This window comes from Microtus oregoni, unplaced genomic scaffold (assembly GCF_018167655.1).
Source record: "Microtus oregoni isolate MIOR12 unplaced genomic scaffold, Mior012 000002F_ref0000024, whole genome shotgun sequence".
NCBI lineage: Eukaryota > Metazoa > Chordata > Mammalia > Rodentia > Cricetidae > Microtus > Microtus oregoni.
In genome coordinates this window covers 86,160,819-86,185,247 of record NW_024543061.1, presented here as the reverse complement: position 1 = coordinate 86,185,247, position 24,429 = coordinate 86,160,819, and the positions used below count along the sequence as shown (strand labels likewise).

The following is a 24,429-nucleotide window of genomic DNA, read 5'->3' as shown; positions in this document are numbered from 1 at the left end:
CAGTGCAGAAATAACAGAAGATGGCAGAAAGGTGTTGAGAGGTGCCTCAGGAAGATGGTGTCATACCCTAGGCAACTGGACTTCTAACCTGGACCTCTGACCTCTTGGTTTTTAGGAGACCCTACTCCAGGTCACGGCTGATCTCACTAGGAACCAGAACTCGGGAACCCAGCCTGAGGTTTCATCAGTTTGTCAGTGTAAATATTCATACCTCCTTTGTTCAAGTCACCCTGCCTGTGTTAGGGAACCTTCGGGATTTAGGTCAGTAGCTGTTAAGCGTGTGTTGGATGGTAGCAAGGACCATCACAGAACACAGCACGCAAGTCCCCTGAATAACAGCCACTTCCATTCCAGGGCCATCAATCACCTCAAGACTTTAGGACTCAGGGCCCATCATTTGGAGGGTTCCCAACACTAACACCACGAACATAGACAGGGTGACTCCCATCATGGATAGGGAACTTACTAAATTCCTGTTTTCTGTGGGCTCAGGTGGAACGAGGGGGAGGGGGAGAGGCAGTGGGAGTGCGTAAATGGTCAGCTTCTTGCTGAGTCCAGGAGAGGTAGGCTTTGTCTCGCACGGAGACTCTGCCCTTTCCTGATTATTCTATGCTACCTTGGAGGCTTCCTAAACACCTCTCCACCCTAAACAACTTTGAACAACTGTAAGGTAAAAGGATACTAGTAAACCCTGCATTTTGGTCAGCGGCAGTTTGGCTTATGCCCCTGCCCATTCTGTCTGCTTTCTCACATCCCTTGCTCTATACTGATTGCTTGGGCAGCATTTTCTATTTTTTTATTGAGTGACCAGTGTCATGGTCACCACGGTGTTCAACTCGTCCACGCTTCTGCAGGGTAGGACAAACACTTCTAAAACGGCGCTCTAAGAGTTAGACACGCAACAGAGGGGACACCCACGACTTGTGTCCCGCCTCCATCTCCGGGGCTACAAGGGCTGCCACCTGCTCCTGCAGCTGGAACCCACAGTTACCTTCACTTGGAGTTACAAAGCTCAGCCCTGCTGAGCCTTCACTGGCATCGGTGACCTACTGACGGTCGCCAGGGTGGTCACGGCGGCAGCTGCGGCTGCTGCGGCTGCTGGATCCTTTTTCCCCACCATAAACTTGAGAAAAACCGGACCCAAGAACACACTCCACAGGAGCGCTCCCTCATTCCCGCCTCCCTTTAGCGCCTCTTTTTTTATCTGTGTGTCTTCCACAACCCTTTCTCCTCTCAAACAACAACTTCCCCATCCAAATATACATCCACCCCGACTCCAGCTTTCCACCGTCAGGGGTCTTCCGGCCTCTGCACCGCGCGAACACCACAGTGGCCTCGGTCCGTCAGTGCTTGCAGGCTCATGATCTCAGCCGGACGGGTCACTGCGCTCCAGGTCCCGCCCCATGCAGAGCGGCTCCCTGCACCCTCTTCCCAGTCGGTGTCCCTCAAGGCCGGTTTCACTCAAGCCCTTGGGTCAACCCCCTCCAAGTCCCTTACCTTTCGCAAATAGGGATTGTCGTTGTGTGCTCCGGGCCCACCCCTCTACGTTGGCTGCACTGTACCCTTTCCCAGCCCAGTTAGGTCCCTCCTGAGCTCACCGTCTCGTTTTCCCTCCCTTCCCCAAGTCCCTCCAGATTGCTGCTGTGCATCCCGGGGCCGCCCCTCCAAGAACGCTCCGAGCCCAGAGCCCCTGTCCCTGGCCGGCCGTGTCCCTGCCGCCCCTGCAGCGCCGCCCAGCGTGGTTCCTAAGCCTCTGTCCCGGCGGCTTCAGGGTGGCCCATCCTCCGGGAGCTGGCCCCGCCCCGGACCCGCTCCGCCCCCGGCCGCCTAGGCTTGATTGGTCGCGCGCCCCCCCCCCCCCCGGGGCTCCTCCCCGCCCCCTCGGTCCGTGGACACCGCCACCTGGTCCAGAGAGTCCCCCGAGGGGACCTAGAGGCTCTGCTCGAGCCGGGCGCGCACTGTGGGGCCGCGGAGGGAGTGCGGGCCAGGGAGGAGGAGCGAAGGTGTAGGACAGAACTTCGCCAGGAACAGGAAACCTACGGCAGGGCAGAGGCGGCGACGGCGGCGCGGGGCCATCGCGGTGTCCCCAGCAGTGGCCTCGCTGCTGCGCGCCAGGCTGAGCCGTTTGGACTCCTTGGACCCCACTTTTCTGAGCTCACCGTTGCGCGCAGCGGAGACAGCGGGGACGGCTACAGGAGCGTGAAGCAGCATGTCTGACAAAATGTCCAGCTTCCTCTACATTGGGGACATCGTGTCCCTCTACGCGGAGGGCTCGGTCAACGGCTTCATCAGCACCCTGGGGTAAGCAGGACGCGCACTGGGTAGCGCCAGCCTGTCCTGGTCCCGGTCCCTCCCGCGCGGCGTGTCCGGGGTCTGCGCCTGGGGCGGCCCCGGGTTCCCTAGGTCCCCGCGCGCAGGAAGCCGCGAGCGCTTCTCAGCAACTTCGTAATCTCCAGCCCGAGACACATCCGAGAAGAGGAAGTGGTTCGCACGCCCCGGACAGGCCCCGCGAGGCTGCCTTCCCTGGCGACTCCTGCCTTGTTTTGACTAAAATGTGTGTTTTCTCCTTGTCTTCCCCACCGCCCTTCTCAGCGCCCGGTTGGAAAGGAAAGAGCGGTGGGTTGAGGTCCCTGGCGTTGGCCAGGAAAGCAGGCGATGTCGCACAGTGCTAAAGTGGCTGTCCGTCTCAAGGAGATCACCAGCCCCTCTTCGCTGAAGTAATTTCCTTTTGGCCTTGCCAAGGGAAGACTCACCCCTTTGGCTTTGCCAGAACTGGCCTCGTGGGCAGCCGGGTTCTAGAACTTGTATCTTCTTTTCCTCTTTCCATCTCCTTAGCCTAATGAAGTGAACAGTTTAGGCAGGCTCCCGAGATTCGAATTGGCTTTTGAATTGGGGAAATACATATGTATATCCTACAGAAAACCAGCGTGCTGGTTAAGTAGAACCTTTTCTGATTTCTAGAAATTTCCTACACCGTGTGCGTGCCGATGCATAGTTAACTGTGCCCTGCGATATATTTTAGTACACAGGTGGTTTTGGGTTACTTCACCACCCTGGCTCTTTAGACTGTCTAATCCGGGAGACTTGAGGCTGGTGGCTGCTCGCTGTTAAATTTTGGAGTCCTGTCCCCTGGGCTGTGAGGGAGATCTTTTTGGTGACGGTGTTGCTGCCTGTGCCTTCCCTGGAAGTTACAGTTTCTGTTCTTCTCGCATGTCCCCCAGACTTCAGGGAGGAAGGAAGTTTTAATCGGCCTATCTTGTCCATCTGTGTTACTCCTGAGATTGAAGTGTGGAATAATTTACGCATATTTCCACTGGGTCGAGTTGTTCTGAGAGAATTCATACTCCAAGTGCAGTTTGCGTCCAGGATAGGGCTTTGCCGATGAATTCTGTCCGACTTATTCTTGAGCCTTGGCCGACATGAAAGGTGTCTTCCAGTTAGTAGCTAACAAGAGGGTCTCTAGAAACAGGAGGTTTAGGCTGTAACCCCCACCCTTTGACTTGCAAACCTTCTGTCCCTAGCCAGGTTAGGAAATCTGTCTGGGCTTCCATCTCCTCAGTGTAAAAGTGGACCCAGTGGTTTCTCCATAAGGGGGCGGGGAGGAAGGAGGTAAGAGAGGCAAAGTGCTTAGCATGGCAAAGCTGTAATGACCGCATTCACCAGATAATTAGCTGATGCAGTAACTAGCACCACCCAGATTAGGCAAGAGTTCAAGGGCTAGGACAGACTCTGTTTCTGACCCGGCAAGGTTACAAGTGGGTGACATAGGAAACAAATACTAGAAAGGTTGGGTGGTCAGCTTCCACAGCCGTGGCCTTGTCTCTAGGCGCTGTTGAGACCAGAAGTGAGCAACTCAAGAAGCAGAGAGCACTTGTGTCCTCCTGCCTTCGACTCCTGGCTTTCACATGCTAACTTCAGGCAGAAGCATGAGCGTGAGCGCTGTCACTGCGGCCTGCTCGGTGGCGCCAGCGCTGCTTCTCCGGCTCACTGCTTTCTTGCTGCTGGTGTGGAAGTCAAGTTTCTTTAGAATGTGCTCGCAGAATGTGTCATTCCCTAGTTGAGAGACAATAGTGTTGAGATGACTGGCAAGGCAGAGTCCAAGTCAAAGACAGTTGGGTGGAGCTTGCGGCTCTGGTTGGATAGCTGAGGCTCAGGAAGGTCATAGAACTGCAGAGGTCAGGCAGCTAGTGTGGTTGGCCCTGCACTCCCCTGTCAACAGGCTTTCAGAGGGCGGCTACAGAAGTCATTGCAATGTCCCCTGATAGAATTTTCTGGCCCTTGGTGAATGATGTTCAAAGGGCACTCCAGGCCAGCCCAGTGACGTGGACTTCAGTGGGTTCTGCGTGAGTTTAAATCCAATGAAGTAAGGCACAGTAGGAAGGTCCTGTGGCATTTTACTTGACAAACACTGACGTCTTTATACCTGCTGCCGTTTAGAAAAGCCTGCCATTTCTTTCACATCTGGGCAATATCTAATAATGTTCAACCTGAGATTTTAATTGTCGTGTCAATACAAACAACATTGTACGTGAGATACGCAGATTATGTAGAAACTTCAAAGATGCTTCCAGAAACTGCCTGGCACATCTCACGAGGCTTAAGTTCTAAGGCAAACCACCCCATTGATTTTTAAAAATTAATATGTAATTTGGTAACTAGGGATTCTGTCTTATAAAATAATTTTTTCAAAATTCAGGAGTGAGACGTTTCAACTACTGAGAAATAATTACACTTAATTTTGTGATGGTTTAATTAAGGTCATGGAATATAGAGCCAGTGTCCTATTTTTATAGAAAAATATTTGATATTTTCAGTTGCACGGAGGGAACTAGTTTGTCCTCACAGTTTTGGAGGCTTCATTTCTACAGTCTATGGATTCTGTTGCTTTGGAATGACAGTGGCATAGTATAGATGGCAGGTGCCTGTGAGCAGGGGGACAGGGTTAGGGTGTGCTCCCAGTGACTCACTACCCTGTGTGTGTGTGTGCACGCGCACGTGCATGTGTGTATGTATGTGTAAGTGTGCATTGTGTGCATATGAGTGTGTATGTGTGTGTATGTATATGTGTATGAGTGTGCATGTGTGTGTATGTATATGTGTATGAGTGTGCATGTGTGTGTAAGTGTGCATTGTGTATGTGTGCATGTGTGTGTATGTGTGTGTGCTGCAAATGTGGAGGACAGAGGCTCTGTTGAATAGGTTTTGTCACCTTAGGGCAAACTACAATCACCTAGCAAGAGGCAGTATCAGTTAAAGAATTGCCTCTGTCAGATTGGTCTATGGACATGTCTGTAGGGAATTTTCTTAATTAATGATTTATGTGGGAAAGCCCAGTCCACTCTGGGCAGAGTCAACCCCGGGCAGGTGGTCCTGGGGAGCTTAACAAAGCAGGTCAGACAAGCCTGGAAGAGCAAGCCAACTGGTAAACAGCGTGTCTCAGTGGCTTGTGCCTCAGTTCCTGCCTCCAGGCTTCTGCCTTGAGCTCTTGTCTTGACTCCCTCATAGATGTAACCTGTAAGTCACGTACACCCAGCTAACTTTCTGGTTAGTGTTACAGCCCACACCAGGAAAGTAAGCTAAGACAGAGCCTTCCCTTGGCCCTGCCCAGCAGTGACGGGAGATCAGGGCAGCACCCGTGACACAGGGGCCTGTAGGGGACAAACAGGGACAGTTGTGATTTTGTAGGTTCTTTTTATTGTTTGCAGCTAGGCATGGTTAAAATTTTTTTAAGTTTTTTTAAAATTAGCTTATAAAGAGTTAGGCTTCATTATGGTATTTCCCAAACACTTTTGTTTGTTTCTCTTTCCCCATTCTTCTCCTTTTCCCTCCCTCCATGGTGCCCCTTCACCCACCCCCTTTCATGCCAGTGTGGTCTTTTCATGCATGGTTTCAATGTGTAGGACTTTATTTATCTCAGGGAACCAGAAGGGTGTATCCCCAAGCCAAACAGAATATTTTAAAAAGTGTTTTATCTTATTATTTTATGTGTATGGGGGTTTTGCCTCATGTATGTCTGTGTGGCACGCATGTGCCATGCCTGTGGAGGTCAGACGAGGTCACTGGAATCCCAGAACTGGAGTTACAGATGGCTCTGAGCTTCCATGTAGGTGCTGGGAATTGAACCCCGGTCCTCTGCAAGAGCAGGCCTAGTGTGTGGGGCCTCACAAGTGACATCTTGCCTAGGTGGTTGTTGAACTATTCCTTCCTCATCACAGGGTAATTGTTAGAGATTTTCAGGCCGTCCGAGCGGAGCCACAGCTGTGTCTCCTTGTTTCCGAGCTGTTGATCTCTGCTCACAGGCAGAGGAGAACCTTCTCCATGGATTTCCTCACCTTCTGTTGATCTCTGCTCACAGGCAGAGGAGAACCTTCTCCATGGATTTCCTCACCTTCTGTTGATCTCTGCTCACAGGCAGAGGAGAACCTTCTCCATGGATTTCCTCACCTTCTGTTGATCTCTGCTCACAGGCAGAGGAGAACCTTCTCCATGGATTTCCTCACCTTCTGTTGATCTCTGCTCACAGGCAGAGGAGAACCTTCTCCATGGATTTCCTCATCTTCTGTTGATCTCTGCTCACAGGCAGAGGAGAACCTTCTCCATGGATTTCCTCACCTTCTGTTGATCTCTGCTCACAGGCAGAGGAGAACCTTCTCCATGGATTTCCTTACCTTCTGTTGATCTCTGCTCACAGGCAGAGGAGAACCTTCTCCATGGATTTCCTCATCTTCTGTTGATCTCTGCTCACAGGCAGAGGAGAACCTTCTCCATGGATTTCCTCACCTTCTGTTGATCTCTGCTCACAGGCAGAGGAGAACCTTCTCCATGGATTTCCTCACCTTCTGTTGATCTCTGCTCACAGGCAGAGGAGAACCTTCTCCATGGATTTCCTCACCTTCTGTTGATCTCTGCTCACAGGCAGAGGAGAACCTTCTCCATGGATTTCCTCATCTTCTGTTGATCTCTGCTCACAGGCAGAGGAGAACCTTCTCCATGGATTTCCTCACCTTCTGTTGATCTCTGCTCACAGGCAGAGGAGAACCTTCTCCATGGATTTCCTCACCTTCTGTTGATCTCTGCTCACAGGCAGAGGAGAACCTTCTCCATGGATTTCCTCACCTTCTGTTGATCTCTGCTCACAGGCAGAGGAGAACCTTCGCCATGGATTTCCTCACCTTCTGCTCCTTGTGTCTGTTGTCTCGGGCCTGCTGCTAATCAGCACGTGACCTTGCTCCTATCAGTGTCTCTGCGCGGCAGCCTCAGTGTGATTGAAAATGTAGTTCTCTCTGTGAGTGCCACAGCATACACGTGGGGTTCAGTTCACTTTTTCCTGGCGGTGGGACAGGTCCCAGGGAGGGAGGCTAGTGCTCCCTAACCATCCCACTGGCCCTTCAGGGTGGTGGTAAAGTCCCTTGAACACTGCAGCTGCTAATATTCAAGCTTCTTCCTGCTTCCTTTGAGTGATAGTTATACTTTGGAGAGAGCGTGTTTTTTTTGTTTTGTTTTGTATTTTTTTTTGTTTTTTGTTTTTTTTTTGTTTTGTTTTGTTTCTCTTAGGCCTGGCTGTCCTGGAACTCCCCTGTAGATCACGCTAGCCTTGGACTCACAGAACTCACAGAGGTCTGTCTATGCCTTCTGAGTGCTGGCTTTAATGGCGTGTGCCACCACACCCAAACTGATGTTTCTTAATGTAAGTTTTCATCTAAAGATCTGTATAAGATTGACTTAATGGGAAAACTCCCTTACATCCTAGATGGTGTATATATTTAGAATATATTTTTTTAGTGATCTCTTAGAGTTATAGTTTTCTCTGTCCTCCCCCTCCTCCTCCTCCTCTTCCTCCTCCTCCTCCTCTTCCTCTTCTTCTGCAAGAAGGGATTGAAAGTACATTGTGTAGTTTCCACTGCAGTTAATTGGTCATCTGGTTTTTCATTTTTTCCTATTATAACCCTATTCTCCCCATGTTGATGCCACAGCTCCTAGTAGATACCCCTATTTCTGACTGCATCCATAGTCAGGTGCTCTGAGGGTGGGGGTGGGGTGTATTGTTGGGTGGTGGGGTGGTGGGACGGTGGTGGGGTAGCGGGGTGCTGGGATAGCGAGGTAGCAGGATGCTGGGATAGTGGGGTAGCAGGATGCTGGGATAGCGGGGTAGCGGGGTGCTGGGATAGCGAGGTAGCAGGATGCTGGGATAGTGGGGTAGCAGGATGCTGGGATAGCGGGGTAGCGGGGTGCTGGGATAGCGAGGTAGCAGGATGCTGGGATAGTGGGGTAGCAGGATGCTGGGATAGTGGGGTAGCGGGATGCTGGGATAGTGGGGTAGCGGGATGCTGGGATAGCGGGGTAGCAGGATGCTGGGATAGTGGGGTAGCAGGATGCTGGGATAGTGGGGTAGCGGGATGCTGGGATAGCGGGGTAGCAGGATGCTGGGATAGTGGGGTAGCAGGATGCTGGGATAGCGGGGTAGCAGGATGCTGGGATAGTGGGGTAGCAGGATGCTGGGATAGCAGGGTAGCGGGATGCTGGGATAGTGGGGTAGCAGGATGCTGGGATAGCGGGGTAGCGGGATGCTGGGATAGCGGGGTAGCAGGATGCTGGGATAGTGGGGTAGCGGGATGCTGGGATAGTGGGGTAGCGGGATGCTGGGATAGTGGGGTAGCGGGATGCTGGGATAGTGGGGTAGCGGTGTGATAGGGTGGCAGGGTGGTAGAACCAGCTGCAGCTTGTGCTTCCTTCCCTGTCCAGTCACAGGGTTTCTGATTGGGAAGTGAAGGGTGTGTGTGTGTGTGTGTGTGTGTGTGTGTGTGTGTGTGCGCGTGTGTGTGTGTGTGCAGTTCAGCCATTGCTATGCTACCATGAACCCAGACTACATGACCAGTTAAGGGCATAGTTGTAGCTACACATTAAGGTCTTAGAAAGCTGCCAGGTGACCAGCGGTTGGCACTCTGACCTCAATCAATCCTAGTGGTCTCCTAGAGTGACAGAAACACTGGGGTCCTTATTTTATCTCTTGCTTTATTTGGGTAGTTCAACTAACACGTCTCTTAAGCTGTTACGTGTTCAGTGTGGGACATGAGATGTGTCACATGGTTCCGCTTCTGATTCCTCCGTGGGTGGACATGAAAATGCAGATTGTGTTGTTCCAGCCATGGCCTCTTGCATTTCTGCTTCTTGGTTTAATTTTTCTTTCTTTACTGTCGTTTTGTTTGATGCTGTAGACATAGGGTCTCCCTGTGTGGTCTCAGGCTGGCCCCCAATCAACAGTCATTCTCCCAGCCCTGCCTCACAAGTGCTAGGAAGGAAGCAAGAGTCTTTATGTCCTACCAGATTTTTTTATTTTAACCTGTGGAGCACTCCTTTTTTTTTTTTTTTTTTTGCATTTAAAGATGTGCAGGTTTCTTAGCTGTCCTCCCCATTATAATTTTAAAAATTGTTCTCCTAGCAGGACTGTAAATATTTGTTCTTTGCTACAAATATGCAGATATCCTGGCTTTTGTCAACACACCTTTAAAAACAATTTTACATTTATTTATTTATAAGTATGTGTGAGTGCTGTATGTGTGTCCGTGCACCGTGTGCTTGCCCAATGCCAGTAGAGACCAGAGAAGGGCACGGGATCATCAGGAACTGGAGCTTCAGATGGTCGTGAGCCACCAGGTGGGTTCTGAGAACTGAACCTGGATCCTTTGGAAGAGCAGCCAGTGCTCTAACCACTGAGCAATCTCTCCAGCCCTGGGTGCTGTATTAACCCAGAGGTCCTTTCGTGTCTCATGTGCCCAGCACTTGGCTGGAGAGAGACGAGATCACAGGCTTCTTTTTCTCAGGGCCAGAGGAACTCTGCGGCTCTTCTGCAATTGCTCCCTTGGAACTGTTCCTGTGTAAACTGGTGAGGAAGTAACAGGGAATGTAGACAGAGGACTACAGGCCTAAACCCCACACTACATCACAGGAACAGGGCATGTCATCATAGACAGATGTGTGACTACGGACCTAAAGTCCACACTACATCACAGGAACAGGGCATGTCATCATAGGCGGATGTGTGACCATGGACCTAAAGTCCACACTACATCACAGGTACAGGGCATGTCATCATAGGCGGATGTGTGACCATGGACCTAAAGTCCACACTACATCACAGGTACAGGGCATGTCATCATAGACAGATGTGTGACTACGGACCTTAACCCTACACACTACATCACAGGTACAGGGCATGCCATCATAGGCAGATGTGTGACCATAAATTTATATGACAGGCCTACAGGGCAAACAATAGCTATAAATTTCACTTAGTTAATTAATAATTAATACATTTTTTGAGACAGGGTCTTTATAGTCTCCAAGGATTCTTTAGTTTCTTATTACTCTTAATGAACAGTATTTACTTTGAAAAATATAAATGAAGTATTTTTCCAGTCACAGTCAGTGGAGGAAAACCTCAAATTAGGGAACATAGCCGCGGTTATTATTTAAGCTTGGATATTAGTTGCTGTTAATGTTTTAAACATGGAAAATGCTTGTCTGACCAGAAATGCTGAGCGGTTATGACATCTGATTTATTAAGCGAATGTGCAGTCTGCCTTGTTTTCGGAGCTTGTTCTGCAGGTAAGACATATACTTCTGTGCATGGCTCATTGGTTGTGTTAGTAATCGTCCCGCTAAGCACGACGAGACTGCTGCTGACTGAGCCAGTGTCTGTGACTTCAGTTTGTGGCAGTGTTTTGTTGGTGTGTGGTTGGAATAAACCAGGAGTGTTTTAGTTGACTGTTTCTGGAATGGGGGAGTGAGTGCTCTCCAAATTATAATCAATAATTGGTTAGAATAGCGGTCACATACTTAGAGCATTGCCTGTCTACAGAGCTTCATCTTAGATTGAGAATGGGTTAAGATGGCAGACTGTTCAGAATTAAAAATATCCTTAATGATAAAATTGGAAATATGTTGTCATGAAGCACGTTTATGTGTCTGCCCTGATAAAGTGCTTAGCGCTGAAGTACCCTGTGGATTGGTTGATTCGCTCATTTGTTTACTCTTCATTCATTCATTCACCCATTGTTGTTGAGCCTTTATGACAAGCTAGGCTTTCAAGCTCAAGAGATGGTGTAAATCCTTAAAAGCTGGCTTCCCAGGCTGGACAATAGTGGCACACGCCTTTAATCCCAGCATTTGGGAGGCAGAGATAGGTGGATCTCTGTGAGTTCAAGGCCAGCCTGATCTACAGAGTGAGTTCTAGGACAGCCAGGGCTACACAGAGAAACCCTGTCTTCAAAACCAAACCAAACCAAACCTGGCTTCCCTTTGAGAACTTGCAGTTTGACATTTGGTCGGGATTTGTGGGGACACATCCAACACCTTTGCTCTCAAGACTAGAAACCACCAAGTACTTTTGTGTCTTTTGAAGCCTTTTGGTCCCAGCACCAGACAATTTCCAAGTCATAGTGAGAACTCTCTGAAGCCTAGAAGGTTTCTTATGAACAGCTGTGGATGAATTTAGTAACTAGCAACAGAGAGGAGATAGGAAGAGCCTGTCAGGTAGTTCCTTTCAAATGCCATGAGGAGGCTAGAGACTATGTCGCCAGGAATTGGGAGAGCTACATTTCTTCCTGTTCTGCTGGTCCAACTTGGTTGAAGGGGCTTCAAGAAGGAGCTGCAGTGTGAGCTCAACTTTCAGGCTTACCACGACGGATGGCATTTGTGTCCTGGTGACACCCATAGTCACTGCCACATACTTGACATTGTCTTGTTTCATTTCTCAAAAATCAGTGAAAATTTGCTATTGATTTGAGTAGTTCTGAAGCTCACAAAGCAAACATTCTGATGTTGTTGAGACCAGCAGAGACAGAAGAATAGTCTGAACGCATTTTCCACGCTTCACCCAGGAGAGAGGTGTGAGCTTGGTTCAGACCCTCTGTGACTATCCTGACGCCTTCCAGACACTGTAGTGTCTGCTGAGTTCACAGAGCCTGTGGTGATGATGCTGGGACCTGACAGCCTGACCGGGAAGGAGAGATGCTTTTAGACAGAGCGCTTACCCTGTGGATTCCAGGCTTCTCCCCTCTCTCAGGTCTCCAACCCCCGGACTGCCGTAGCCCTTGTTGTCCCTATAAACTGCCTCCGAGTGACTGTCTCCAGCTTCTCTGGAAACTTTTGAAAAAAAGAATTCTCATCTAAAATGATTTTATTTTAAGGTAGAATTTCAGATTGTAGCCCAGGCTGGCCTGGAATGCAATACGTAGTGCAGGCTGGCCTTAAACTTGGACTCATCCTCTTGTGTGCTGGAATTATAGGTGTGCATCACCACACCTGATTTGAAGTCATTCTTTTTTTTTTTTTTTTTTTTTAATTTTTCGAGACAGGGTTTCTCCGTAGCTTTTGGTTCCTGTCCTGGAACTAGCTCTTGTAGACCAGGCTGGCCTCGAACTCACAGAGATCCACCTGCCTCTGCCTCCCGAGTGCTGGGATTAAAGGCGTGCGCTACCACCGCCCGGCTTTGAAGTCATTCTTAATAATTTTTAACTCACAACTCCCTTGCCCCTCTCTTTCCTGCTCGGTTTTGCTATTTCAAAGAGTGACCAAGGTCACAGATTCGCCTAAACGCAGGGGAAGTTGACACAGCGGCGTAATCTGAGCTCACATCTAAATTCTTAGAATTCAGACACACATTACTGAGTGAGGTCCTATCTGAAGTAAGATGCTTGTCACTGTTAAAGTATCACCAGAAAATAATCTCTCTGTGCTGATTATCAAGTGCAGGACTTTTATTGCATACAGTAGTTGTTAAGGGTGGAGCCCCAGAGAAGCCTCTGGGAGACCTTGCAGCTGCTTGTGAAGCACCCCCTGCTGAGAGGAGGGCTGAACACTGTGCCCTGAGTGCCTATGGATCCTCAGGGCATAGGACCAAAAAAAAAAAAAAAAAACAGAATCTACTAAAGACTACAACTTTAAACAAGCCTGGAAGTCGGCTGTTAGCCTGGATAAACCAGCCATTGTCTCATCCCCAAGGGTTCTGAGAGCGACTTGGCCCCCAGTTCCTGCTCCAGCCACGCTCAGTGCTCAGTTAAGTCATCTGCGAACCTTGCCCTGAGTTGTCTTGAGAGCCAGTGTGACAGTTCCCAGAGTCCCCTGCATCCCTGCTCTCACTGTCTGCCACCTGCTCTGACTGCTGCCCACTAGATAAACCTGGAGCCCTGAATGACAGGCTATGTTAGGCTCTCTGTTGGGGATAAACAGAAACCATCCCTGGCCAGCTCAGGAGCAGGAAATGCCTTCAAGGACATTTAAGAAACTCAGGCAATTGAAGGGAGCACTCCAGGCCAGCGGCTGTAGGGAGGCAGAGAAGTGTGGCCATGGGGCTCTGGACAGAAGGACTGTCTCACCGGATAGCAGCGTGAACATGCACGGGGACCAGCGGTTCCTGTGTTCTCTGTCTCTCATGTTAATTTTTTAGATTACAGACAGAATTCATTTCCACTTGGATTAGGAAGGAGTCACTACTTGTGATGGCTAATCTTGGATGTCGACTTGACACACCTGAGAAGTTTAAATTAAAGAATTGCTACCATCAGATAGGTTTGTGGGCATGACAATGGGGACTTTAAAAAAACTTGATAATAGGTATAAGAATGCCCAGTCCACTGTGGGCTGGGCCATCTCTATGCTGGTGGCCTGGTCTGTGTTTCTGCTTCAAGCATCTGCCTTGAACTCCTGCCCAGATTTCCCCAGTGATGGACTCACTCTAACCTGTGAATGTGAGCAAACCATTTCCTCCCCGAACTGTTTCTGCTCACGGTGTTTATCACAACAGAAAAATCTAGTTAGGACATAACACACCCAGGAAGGCAAGTGGCAATGCCCAGATCCGGCTAGCAAGGAAATCTCCGAGCTCAGCTCTGTCTTCTGCTACTCTTGGGGCAGTGTAGTATGGGCCTTGGCCTGAATAAATGCCACAACTTGTAGGCAGGCAAGGAAAGCCGTAGTAAACGCCTAGGGCCTTTTGAAGCAAACTGTGGTATAGTACATATAATATACGGCCATCAGCCCAAGGGTAGCAAGTACATCCGCAGTGTAGGCAGCCAGCACGTCTGCATGTCAGAAAACCTGTACCATTCAGGCCCAAGTCCACATCCTCTTTGCCGTTCTCCGTAACTTCTGAACGCCTTTCTATCTCTATGAATTCTATCTCCAGGTGCCTCATGGAGGCAGATAGTGTAATAGTCTTTCGGTGACTGCCTTATCACATGTCATAGCATCACTAACTGAACAAATGTGTGTTACATTGGGACGTATGCATTCCAAGGCAGCTAAGTGGCGATCCATATCGACTTCTTCCTGGGGAAAAATCAGTGTAAATTGTTCTTCTTACGATATCTTTGAGATCCATGGACAGGCTTAAAAAGTAGGGGAGTCCTCACAGTATCTGGTGCCCTTCCATCTTGCTGTTAGAAGCTCTTTAAAAAGCCAACACGTGACAAAACTTACATCAGAAAAAGTAATGCATGCGACCTTTCTTCCATGGTTTGTATGCTATAGCCACCGTAAAGAAAACTTGATATTCTTCAAGTTCAGTTTTGTTTCTACAAGCTTTAAGAGTGAATTTGTAATCACCTCCAAGACTAATTCTTAACTAAGATTAGCCCTTTGTCTTAGAGGATAATTCATAATTCTCCCAGGGACAGATGTTGTGCTCAAACTCATCCAGGAAGAAGTCCCTGACACAAAACCCAGAGAATAGTTCAGGTGTTGGCAAGCAACTTTAGAAGGAAAAAATAGTAGGATGTGTTTCACTTGGTAAACTTTAAGATTCAAGAATAAATGGTGAATGAGAGGCATTTGAATCTTTAAGGTTAAATTTAAAGAGAACAAATAGTTAATTTTTGTGTTTTTTAAAATTAATTTCGATTATATCTATTGATGTGTTTGGCCCATGTGTATGGTGTTCTTAAAGCCTCTTGAGTTCAATACACAGACTAGTGATTATATCCACGCAAAAGAGAGTGTGGGTCTCTGTCTCTGTCTCCATCCATCGCCAGATGAAGGTTCTATGGTGACATGCAGAGTAAATTCTAGGACAGACTGGAGAGGGAGGGGGAGAGGAGTGGGGGGATGGGGAGAGGAGGGGGAGGGGGGAGGAGTGGGAGGCTGGGAGGAGGCAGAAATCTTTTTTTTCTCAATAAAAAAAAATAAATAAAACCCAAAAAAAAAGAATATTTTGCCGTGTAAACCAGGCATGGTAGCACATACCTTTAATCCCAGCACTCAGGACCCAGAGGCAGGCAGATCTCTGAGAGTTTGAGGCCAGCCTGGTCTATGGAGTGAGTTCCAAGACAGCCAGAACTGTTACACAGAGAAACCCTGTCTTGAAAAACCAAAGCAATCCAAAACAACAACAACAATTTGTACTTTGTAAAGACAACAACTGAAAGAAAATCAGCTGCCCAGGTTTCCCACCGCAAGGCAGCAATGTAAGTTAATGATTCAGAGACCGGCCTCGTGTGTTTAGAGAGCATTCAAGGTCATGGGTAATATCAGGGACGTGACCACTTAAACATTTGTGCTGCAGGCTGACTTTTGGCTGTGCCTGTGTTTTCTAAGAGAGCACTTCAGGTCTGGCTCTCTGCAGCAGGTGGAGGAGGTAGTAGAAGGGATTGGATCTTGTCATTCTTGAATGTCCCACAGTGACTCGAAGGGACAGACCAAGAAGACGTTCATTTTAAGTCAGACCAAGAGTCAAAGCTCCTATGAAAGCATCAGAAAGCATACCCTGGGCTAAGGAGTGAGGCTTTTATTTGCCTCCTCCTCTGTTACCTGCCAGCACGACTCTTCCCCGGTTCACACGCCAGTTCTTGGTAGCTGTTGAGGAGAAGCAAAGAGCTTGCTTGCCTCCGTGTCTGGTGGGGGACCCACTCAGGTCTTTAGAGCATCACCATGTTGGAAGTGTAGAGGGTTCACTACAGGTTATTAGAGGTTCAAAATCAGCAGCCATTTAGGTCAAGTGTCAGAGAGGGATTTTGACAGGCCTTAATTTCTTTGGCCATGGACACCCATAAGGTTGGTTCATAAATACTTCCTGAAGAACACTGTGCCTTAGGTTTGATCCTCAGCACTGGAAAAAATAAAAAGTCAGGAATGAAAGCTTAGCATCCCTTGGAGATACCTTCTTTAAAACAAGAGCTATAATAGGCATCGTTATTTAAAATATCTGTATGCGCCTCTGCATGCATGTGGAGGCCGGGGGTGAGCCTCAAGTGTGCTGTTGACCTTATCTCTGGCACCTGGGGCTTGATAAAGACCACATTTCTCTCCCCCTCCCTTTTCCCCTACAGCTGGCCATGGCCACAGACTACATTTTAGAGGAAAAGAAGTATCTTTAAGAAAGGTTTAGCGTCTCTCTCTGAACAGGTGTTTGCATCATGAGTGTGGGAAGAAACCATCATAGACCACAGAGATGAGGCTACTGTAGCTATACTAGAAATGTTAGCAGAGCTCTGGGAAACAGATCCATTCTCCAGATGCCCTTAAACCTGTTTCTCCTGTATCCACCTAAGAAAAGGCGGCCACTATGGGTGGCCGAGGGCCAGATCACTCTTCTGTGTCAGCTGTAGACGGTTTGTTAGGAGGCGGGGAAAAGAGTTTGCTTAAATCAGTCAGGCTTTGCTCTAGAATAGTTGGGGTTGATCTGGTGCCCAAGCAGAAGGTTGGGGTGTCAGGAAAGAAGGAAGTGTGTGTGTGTGTGTGTGTGTGTGTGACATATAACATGATAACATGACAGCTTGCCACAGGGGCACCGAAGGGACACCGCCTCTGCTCTATATAAATCTAGGAAAACTTAGGAATTCGGACATTTACCACTGTTTCTGAGGCTTTATTGCTCTGAAGGCCAAACACACAGATGTGAGTGAAATTTTCATTTGCTTATGCCTAGGTAAAATGTCATCGGCTCTCAGCTTGACTGCATGTTTCCCATGTTCCATGCGCTCATCCTCACTCTGGCACACACCTGAGCATGCTGAGCATCACAGGACGTTTCCCCTGTTTTTCCCACTGTCTGGTCAGTCTCCTTTCTTACCTGCAATGCCTGTCATCTGTTCTTCATTCAGACGTCAGCTGTGACTTGTAGATCTCCAGACTGTGTGAGGACAGTGTATCACAGTTTTGTGACTTTTATTTTGATTCTATTTTTTTCCTTTCTCTGGTGTGGTGTATGCATGTGTGCGTGTTCCTGTGTGTGCACGTGTGTGCACGTGCATGGGGTGTGATTTTGTTTCGAGGCCAGAGGTAGATGCCAAGTGCATTTCCTCAGGTTGTGAGCTGGAGTCTTTCACTGTATCTGGAGCTTGGTGATTGACGGCTAGACCAGCTGCCCAGTGAATTTCAGGTACTCTCCTGCCTCCAACTCCCCAGTGGTGGCATTACTGGCCCCGCCTGGATTTTTATATGGCTTCCAGATATTTGAGCTTGCATGGCACTGCACACGCTTTACCAGTAGAGCCATCTCCCCAGCCCTTGATTCTATTTCTGTGACTATTGGGTTGTCTTTTTCTCTCCTTTTAGATTTAAACAAAGGGACAGAGTCTAAGTTTGGTCTGTTGGTAATTACGTGGCCGGGGTCTTGCACAGCATCCATTGGGTAGAAAACATGCAAAAATACATTGTATCAATGCCTATTTGTATCAATTTGTATCATTGATACAAACACATTGTATCATTGTATCAATGTCCTGCAGGCATAGTCGAGACTTTTGCCTTAGACTAGCCTGGTTCAAATTGTGCCTCCAGTTACTCTCACAGGGTGACCCTCAGACGTTCTTTAACCCGGACTCCTAGATTTCCTTGTCTGTAAAATGGGATGCCAGTCCTGCCAAGAGATCAGTATCTCGTCCTGCTAGGTCAGTGACGATCAGCCCACGTACAACAGGCTTATAGCACCAGGCACCTGAACAATGGCGTAAGTGCATGCTGTCTTTCAGTCTTTGTCAGATCACACTTAGACGGACCATCCTGAATCCCTCCCGCAGCAGCTGAGCTCACGCTCCCGGGGTGCTGGAAGTAGCGCCATGTCGTGAGCTGGTGTTTACTTAGCTGTTCAAAGTCACGCTGCCTTATCAATTATTTGTTTTGGTTGTGATCTTTTTTTTTTTTCTTCCTTATGCCGCTGGTTCTAAATGGCCTGCGCTTGGGTTTATCTTTCAGCCCTGGCTGATACATATTGCCTTCTGAGGCACTGCTAAACACCTGGATGGACGAGAGCAAATGATAACTTTGCCTGCTGTGTGCACACTGCTGCATTCGCACCCACACCCTGTATTTCCTATGTTTTCAAGTTTTCTTAAATTTTAAAGTGAAATGTTTTTACTTGCTAGTAGTCCCCCCCCCCCCCCACACACACCAGTAACAAAAGGAAACATTTTAAATGTATTGTTTTATCCTCTTGTTTGTAACTAGTGTGTGTCTTGGTGTGTGACAGAGCAGGCGTGCCGAGGTCAGAGAACAGCTTTGTCTAGTCGTTTTTCTCTTTGTGCTGGTTTGGGCTCGCACGCTGGTAGGCAGACTTCCATAACGAGCGCCTTTACTCACTGAGCCATCTGGCTTGCTCCTGTTTTGTTTTATTTACTGAGACAAGATGCACTTGTTTGCAGCCATTAGGGTAAATATTTTCACCCCCACCATATCTCTGAGCTTTGGTTGGGACAAGAATTGAGAATTCTGATCAAACGTCTGCTACCATTAGGGATGAACAGAACCATTTATTTATGTAAGATACTTAGTCAGTTTGCAAACAAATGTATTTATTTAGGGAGAAGCGTGTCAAGTTTTAACTAACAGATAATCAATTATAATATGTCTCTTGGAAACACTAGTGAATTTTAGACAAAATCACGGGGGTTTGAGAGGGTGATGAGGTGGTTCTTACTCCTGTCTCTTAGAGTTACCCGTGAAGGTCACTCGGGCTTTGACTTCCCTTTAGAAATGCCTCAAAGTATAACTTTTCTCTTTTCTTGAAATGTAACATATACACGTGACCTCGGTGTAGAAAAACTGTTAAAAAATCATTGAAAATAGATGGGTGGTGGCGGCGAAATGCTTTAAAAGGGCCCGAGGCTGAAGTTAGGCTGCGTAGAGCACTTACTGAGCATAGGCGAAGCCATGGGCTAGTTCCCTAGCAGGTCGTAAACCAGACGTGGCAGTGGGCTCGTGCTTGTTTGTGTCCTGACTGCCATCCCAGTCAGGAGGGTCATGCTTTCAAGGTTATGTTTTCATTGAGTCTCAGATAGTTCAGGCTATGTAGGGAGTTTGAGGCTAGCCTGAGGTACGTGAGACCCAGTGAAAACATTTTTAAAGTCTTGTTTGAAAACCTCTCTGTGAGCAGCTCTTTCTATTGGCTCCCACCAATTCTTCAGGAAACTCTGAAGCAGGAGGGCTACTGGTAGGTGAGTCTGAGATTAACTGGTGATAGAATTGGGTTTGAAAACTGCCATACTCCCAGTCATGACAATGGATGAATATATCTGAAGACGCTAATCTTATTAGTCAGATAGGCTTTGGGGCGCAAGGATGAAAAAATCCCAGTCAAATCTTCAGTCAAGAGGATTTGTGATGAGAGTAACAGAAAGTGTACATCCAAACTCAGAGCCCCTGACCACAGCACCAGGGTGTTAGCCTCATCCCAGTCAGGTCCCATGTCTGTGGTCCTGGGGATGCTGGGAGCTTCCTTCCTCCTCCTCCTCTTCCTCCCAGATCTGAGGAGCACCTGAAGCCTGAGAACCAAGTACATACACAATACTTACAGTCACATGGTGACCTCCGCTGCAGTCACTTGGACACTTACAGCCTAACACTGAGGCAGAAGGATGGGTTACAGACAGGATACCATCACTGGGAGTGGGGGTAGAGCTGTCTCCATCCTGAAGGAGGGACTCGGGTGCTGAGCTAGCAATGGTAACAGCACACCCACCGCCGCCAGCGCCTTAACCTCCAGTCTCAGAAGGCTGAGTTCTCTGGGTCCTTAGGAAACTCTTGCTGTCACTAGTTACCCAGTTCTTGGAGTTCTTCAGGTCGCTGGCCTGGGGCTCTGTTCAGGGGCCATCTCCTGATGGGACAGTGAGCGGTCTGAGACTTGACTTCTCAGCCCCTGGGAGAAGTCTTGTCTCTGCTTTGTCTTCAGCTGGTGAAGAAAGGGTTTGTTTTCCGTGACTCAGCTGCTGAGGGGTGCAGAGGGAACCCAGTCGTTTGCTGTAGTTAGACTAGTAATGTTGATGCTTCCCTGTTAAAGTGGAAAGAGTTTGAGAAACAGTTTGTCTAAAAGCATATTGTCGATTAAGCATTTAATTCTTGTGTGTGTGTGTGTGTGTATGTGTGCGCATGTGCATGTGTGTGTGTGTGTGTATGCGTGTGTGTGCGTGTGTGTGCATGCACGCGTGTGTGTGTGTGTGTGTGTGTGCGTGTGTGTGCATGTGTGTGTGTGCGTGTGTGTGCATGTGCGTGCGTGTGTGTGCATGTGCGTGCGTGTGTGTGCATGTGCGTGCGTGTGTGTGTGCATGTGTGTGTGTGCATGTGTGTGTGTGCGTGTGTGTGTGTGCGTGTGTGTGTGCTATGAAGCAGGGCCTGGCCACTTTGCCTGTGTCTTTCTTCCCTTTCTCATAGTAACCCAGACCTCTTCCCTGCCTGGCATCTGAATTCCACGAGCGTGGCAGAGGGCTGTCCTGTGCTAGCAGCTCTGCGGGAGCCTAAGTGTGGACAGAAACCTTGCAAAGTAGCCTAAGTTTTCTTTAGCAGACTTGGAACTTTAAAACATTTTAAAATTATCTATTTTTTGAGAACTTCATACATGAGTGCTATATTTACATAATTTCTACCCTCTCCTCTCCCCACTCCCTTGTCCCTCTCAAATTCATGACCTCTTCTTCTTTACATAATTTTTACCCTCTCCTCTCCCCACTGCCTTGTCCCTCTCAAATTCATGACCTCTTCTTCTTTAATTAGTCTTGGAACTTTGAGACAGAGACCGGAAGGTTCTGCAGGAAACGCTGTGTCCCCTCACTTGGGGTTGCAGTCCCTGGATTTCTGGTTATCTAGATTTAGACACGTAGACACAGTGGGATTTTCTTTTTGTTCTTCTCTGACTTCTGGGCTTTGAAGATACGGCTGAGTCAGTTTCTGTTTGGGTTTAGTATTTATTTATTTTATTTTATTTTTAACAACCAGTGAACCTTAAGGCTGTACCCCATTTCCTCTCTTGTTTCTCGCTTTAATCAGGAAAATAAGGAGACTGGAGAGATGCTCCGTGTGCTGGGGCTGCAGTGTAGTTTGAAAGGAGCGGCCTGAGATACGCTCTTTGGTTTTGTAGCAAGAGGCTGGAGAGATGGCTCGGCGGTTAAGAGCCCAGGCTCTTCTTGCGGAGAACCTGGGTTTGGCTCCCAGCACCCATATGGCAGCTCACAACCACCTGTAAGTCCAGTTTCAGGGATCCAGTGCCCTCTTTTGTCCTTCTAGCACATGCATGCTACATATACATGTATGTGGGCAAGCACTCACACACTTTTGTAGATAAAAATAAGGAAAATTTTAATTTGTAGATAGCTAATTATTTCTGCTTTCCAAATATATTTCTGTATTAATAAACACAATGTAGAATCAAGGACTTAAGGACTGGAGAGATGGCTCACAGGTGCTGAGGACCAGGAGGTGGTGGCAGATGAGGTGCTGGGGACCAGGAGGTGGTGGCACATGCTCCCATGTCTCTAAAACAAGGACTTGGGAGGCAGAGGCAGGCAGATTGCTTTGATTTTGAGGCCAGCCTGATCTACAGAGCTAGTTCTAGGACAGCCAGGGCCACACAGAGAGACCCTATCATGAGAAACAAGCAAACAAACAAAACCCATAAAAATTAAATAAATAAATGCTTTAATAAATAAATAGGACCTGGGTTTTGTGGATCCTGCTTGTGCCAGGCAGCTCATAACTGTCTCTAACTCCAGTTCCACGGGGTCTGAAGCCCCCTCTGGCCTCTGTGGGCTCATGGTGCGTATTCAAAGCAGACACAGATAAATCTACATCAAAAAACCTATTTAGAAAATTAAAAAGAGAAAATGCTGAGTGGCCAGGTAAATGGTTCATACTTGACATAGCGCGGGTAACTGAGGATGCTCTGTCAATAACTTAACTCTGAACAGTGGAACATTAGGAGAGAAGACATGGCTCTCTCGTGACTGTTACTGTCCAGCTGATCCGGAAGGAAAATGATTAAGGACAGGGACTTCTGTTGGTGACGCCGAGCCCAGAGTGAGTGAAAGGCGGCAGCTTCTTCTTCTTCTTCTTCTTCCTCTTCCTCTTCTTCTCTTCTTCTTCTTCTTCTTCTTCTTCTTCTTCTTCTTCTTCTTCTCCTCCTCCTCCTCCTCCTCCTCCTCCTCCTCTCCTCCTCCTCCTCCTCCTCCTCTTCTTCTTCTTCCTCTTCCTCCTCCTCCCCCTCCTCCTCCTCCTCCTTTATGTTAGTTCCTGTGCCTCCTGGGGGGAGATTCCACCAGCTTCTGCGATTGTGGCCTTTCAGTGACAAAGTCCTTAGCGTGCAATTTACAAACCCATGGTTGAAGACTTGTCTGTCGTCTAGTGCATGTATTTTCTCATTCAATTTATAATTATGGATAATTTTATGACTCAATGCCCAAAGTTAAAACATCTTAAATGAGGAAGGCTGCAAGTATTGATTTAGCAGAAGGGTTGATTCTGTCGTGAAATCCGCTTGTCCCTGGTGAGCGCCTGTGATGTGGGTGACCACGGAGGGCTTTCCATTTTTAAACTAGAATTTTGGTGAGAAATCCTAGTGATAAGGCCAAGGAACTTTAAAAACAGTTGCTCAAAGAAGATAGCTTGAAGACATATAATATTAGTTCAAAATCTACTGAAATAAAGGCAGCCATGACTGATGAGAGAGAGTGGGCCTTTCCCTGGGGTTGAGCTCCCTAATTGTTCAATACAAAGAAGTCAGCCCTGAAACCATACACACACACAACAGAATCAGGGTTGGCTGGTTGTATTCATATATTTGTACATTGATATCATATATACATAGGTAATCCTAGAAGTTGGAGAAGAAGAAGCTCTCAATTTGGGAGTGGCATGTCTTAGAAGGAGTTGGAGGGAAGGGATTTGGGGGTCTGGAAGGAAGAAGGGGAAGGGAGAAAGGGCTGTAATTGTATTTAAATTAAAATCTAAAAAATTCATTGAAAAGAAGGGAATGCGAGGGGTTGGAGAGCCGGCTAGGGGTAAAAAGCCTCCTATGTGGGCATGAGGACCCTCGTTAATGCTGTAAGCTCAGGACTGGGCTGATGGATGTGTCAGATGGACACAGGAGGATCCTGGGGCTTGATGGCCAACTAGTCTAACCTAGTCGATGAACTTCAGGTGCGGTGAGAGACCTGTCTCAGAAACACGTCAGAGAGCCATTGGAGGAAGACAGGTGATGGCTTCCACCTTTGCAGGTGGAGGCCAGAATGAAACACATGCGTGTGTAATCCCACACTCCCCTCCAAGACATATGAAGGCCAGATAAAATGATACGCACATGTATTACAAGATTTGGTTACGGAGCGCGAATGGTCTCCAGGGATGGTGCTTTCTGCTCACGTCTCCAGAAGGTAGAAGATGATTCTATCAACTTGACAGAAGCTGTAACGGAGAGGAGGGAACCTCAAATGAGACGATGCCTCCACATGGTCGGGCTGTATGCAAGCCTGTAGGGCATTTTCTTAAGAATGTGGGAGGGCCAAGCCCATTATGGGTGGTGCCAACCTTGGGCAGGTGGCCCTGTGATGAGCAAGCCAGTCAGCAGCACCCTGCATGGCCTCTGCATCAGCTCCTGCCTCCAGGTTCCTGCTCTGTTTGATTTCCTGTCCTTCTTCCCTCACTCAGATCAGTGATGTGGAAACAAACTCTTTCCTCCCCAGCTTGCTTTGGCCAGGGTGTTTCATCACAGTGATGGGAACCCTAATTCAGCCACCAAATTCAAATGCTGTCATTCCTAGGGAGGCAGACTCCTAATAAAGAAGAGCCATCCTGCTCTTTGGGCTTTTGAGGGAGGGGGACTTGATTGGGGGAGGGGGAGGGAAATGGGAGGCGGTGGTGGGGAAGAGACAGAAATCTTTAATAAATAAATGAATAAATAAATTAAAAAAAAGAAGAGCAAAGGCCAGGTGCTTGCTTGTATCAGTGAATTAACTGGTAAGATCAAAAGTAGTTCTCCTGTGCCCTGGAATCCTGGATCTTCAGTGTCAGGTGGCTGAAGGATTCGTTGGCTCTAAAAGTGAATTTGCCTTTAGGAGCCCAGACTTAGGAAGCCGTGCAGGAAGAGCCTGGAATCCGCGTTTCCCTGAGGCTGTTTTGAAAAGAAGGGAAAGTGGTGTTTCCTGTTTTCTTTCCTTACCAGAGGAATCTGTT

General features: G+C 48.1%; 1 protein-coding gene across 1 annotated transcript in view; it reads left to right on the top strand.

Moving 5' to 3' along the window:
* Window positions 1-1,976: 1,976 nt before the first annotated feature.
* Itpr2 (inositol 1,4,5-trisphosphate receptor type 2) overlaps window positions 1,977-24,429 on the top strand; it is a 420,430-nt gene continuing 397,977 nt past the window's right edge. Inside the window, exon 1 of the mRNA XM_041632277.1 lies at window positions 1,977-2,301. Within this exon, the coding sequence (XP_041488211.1) occupies window positions 2,210-2,301 (92 nt within the window). The 5' untranslated portion in view covers window positions 1,977-2,209. The remainder of the gene's footprint in view (window positions 2,302-24,429) is intronic.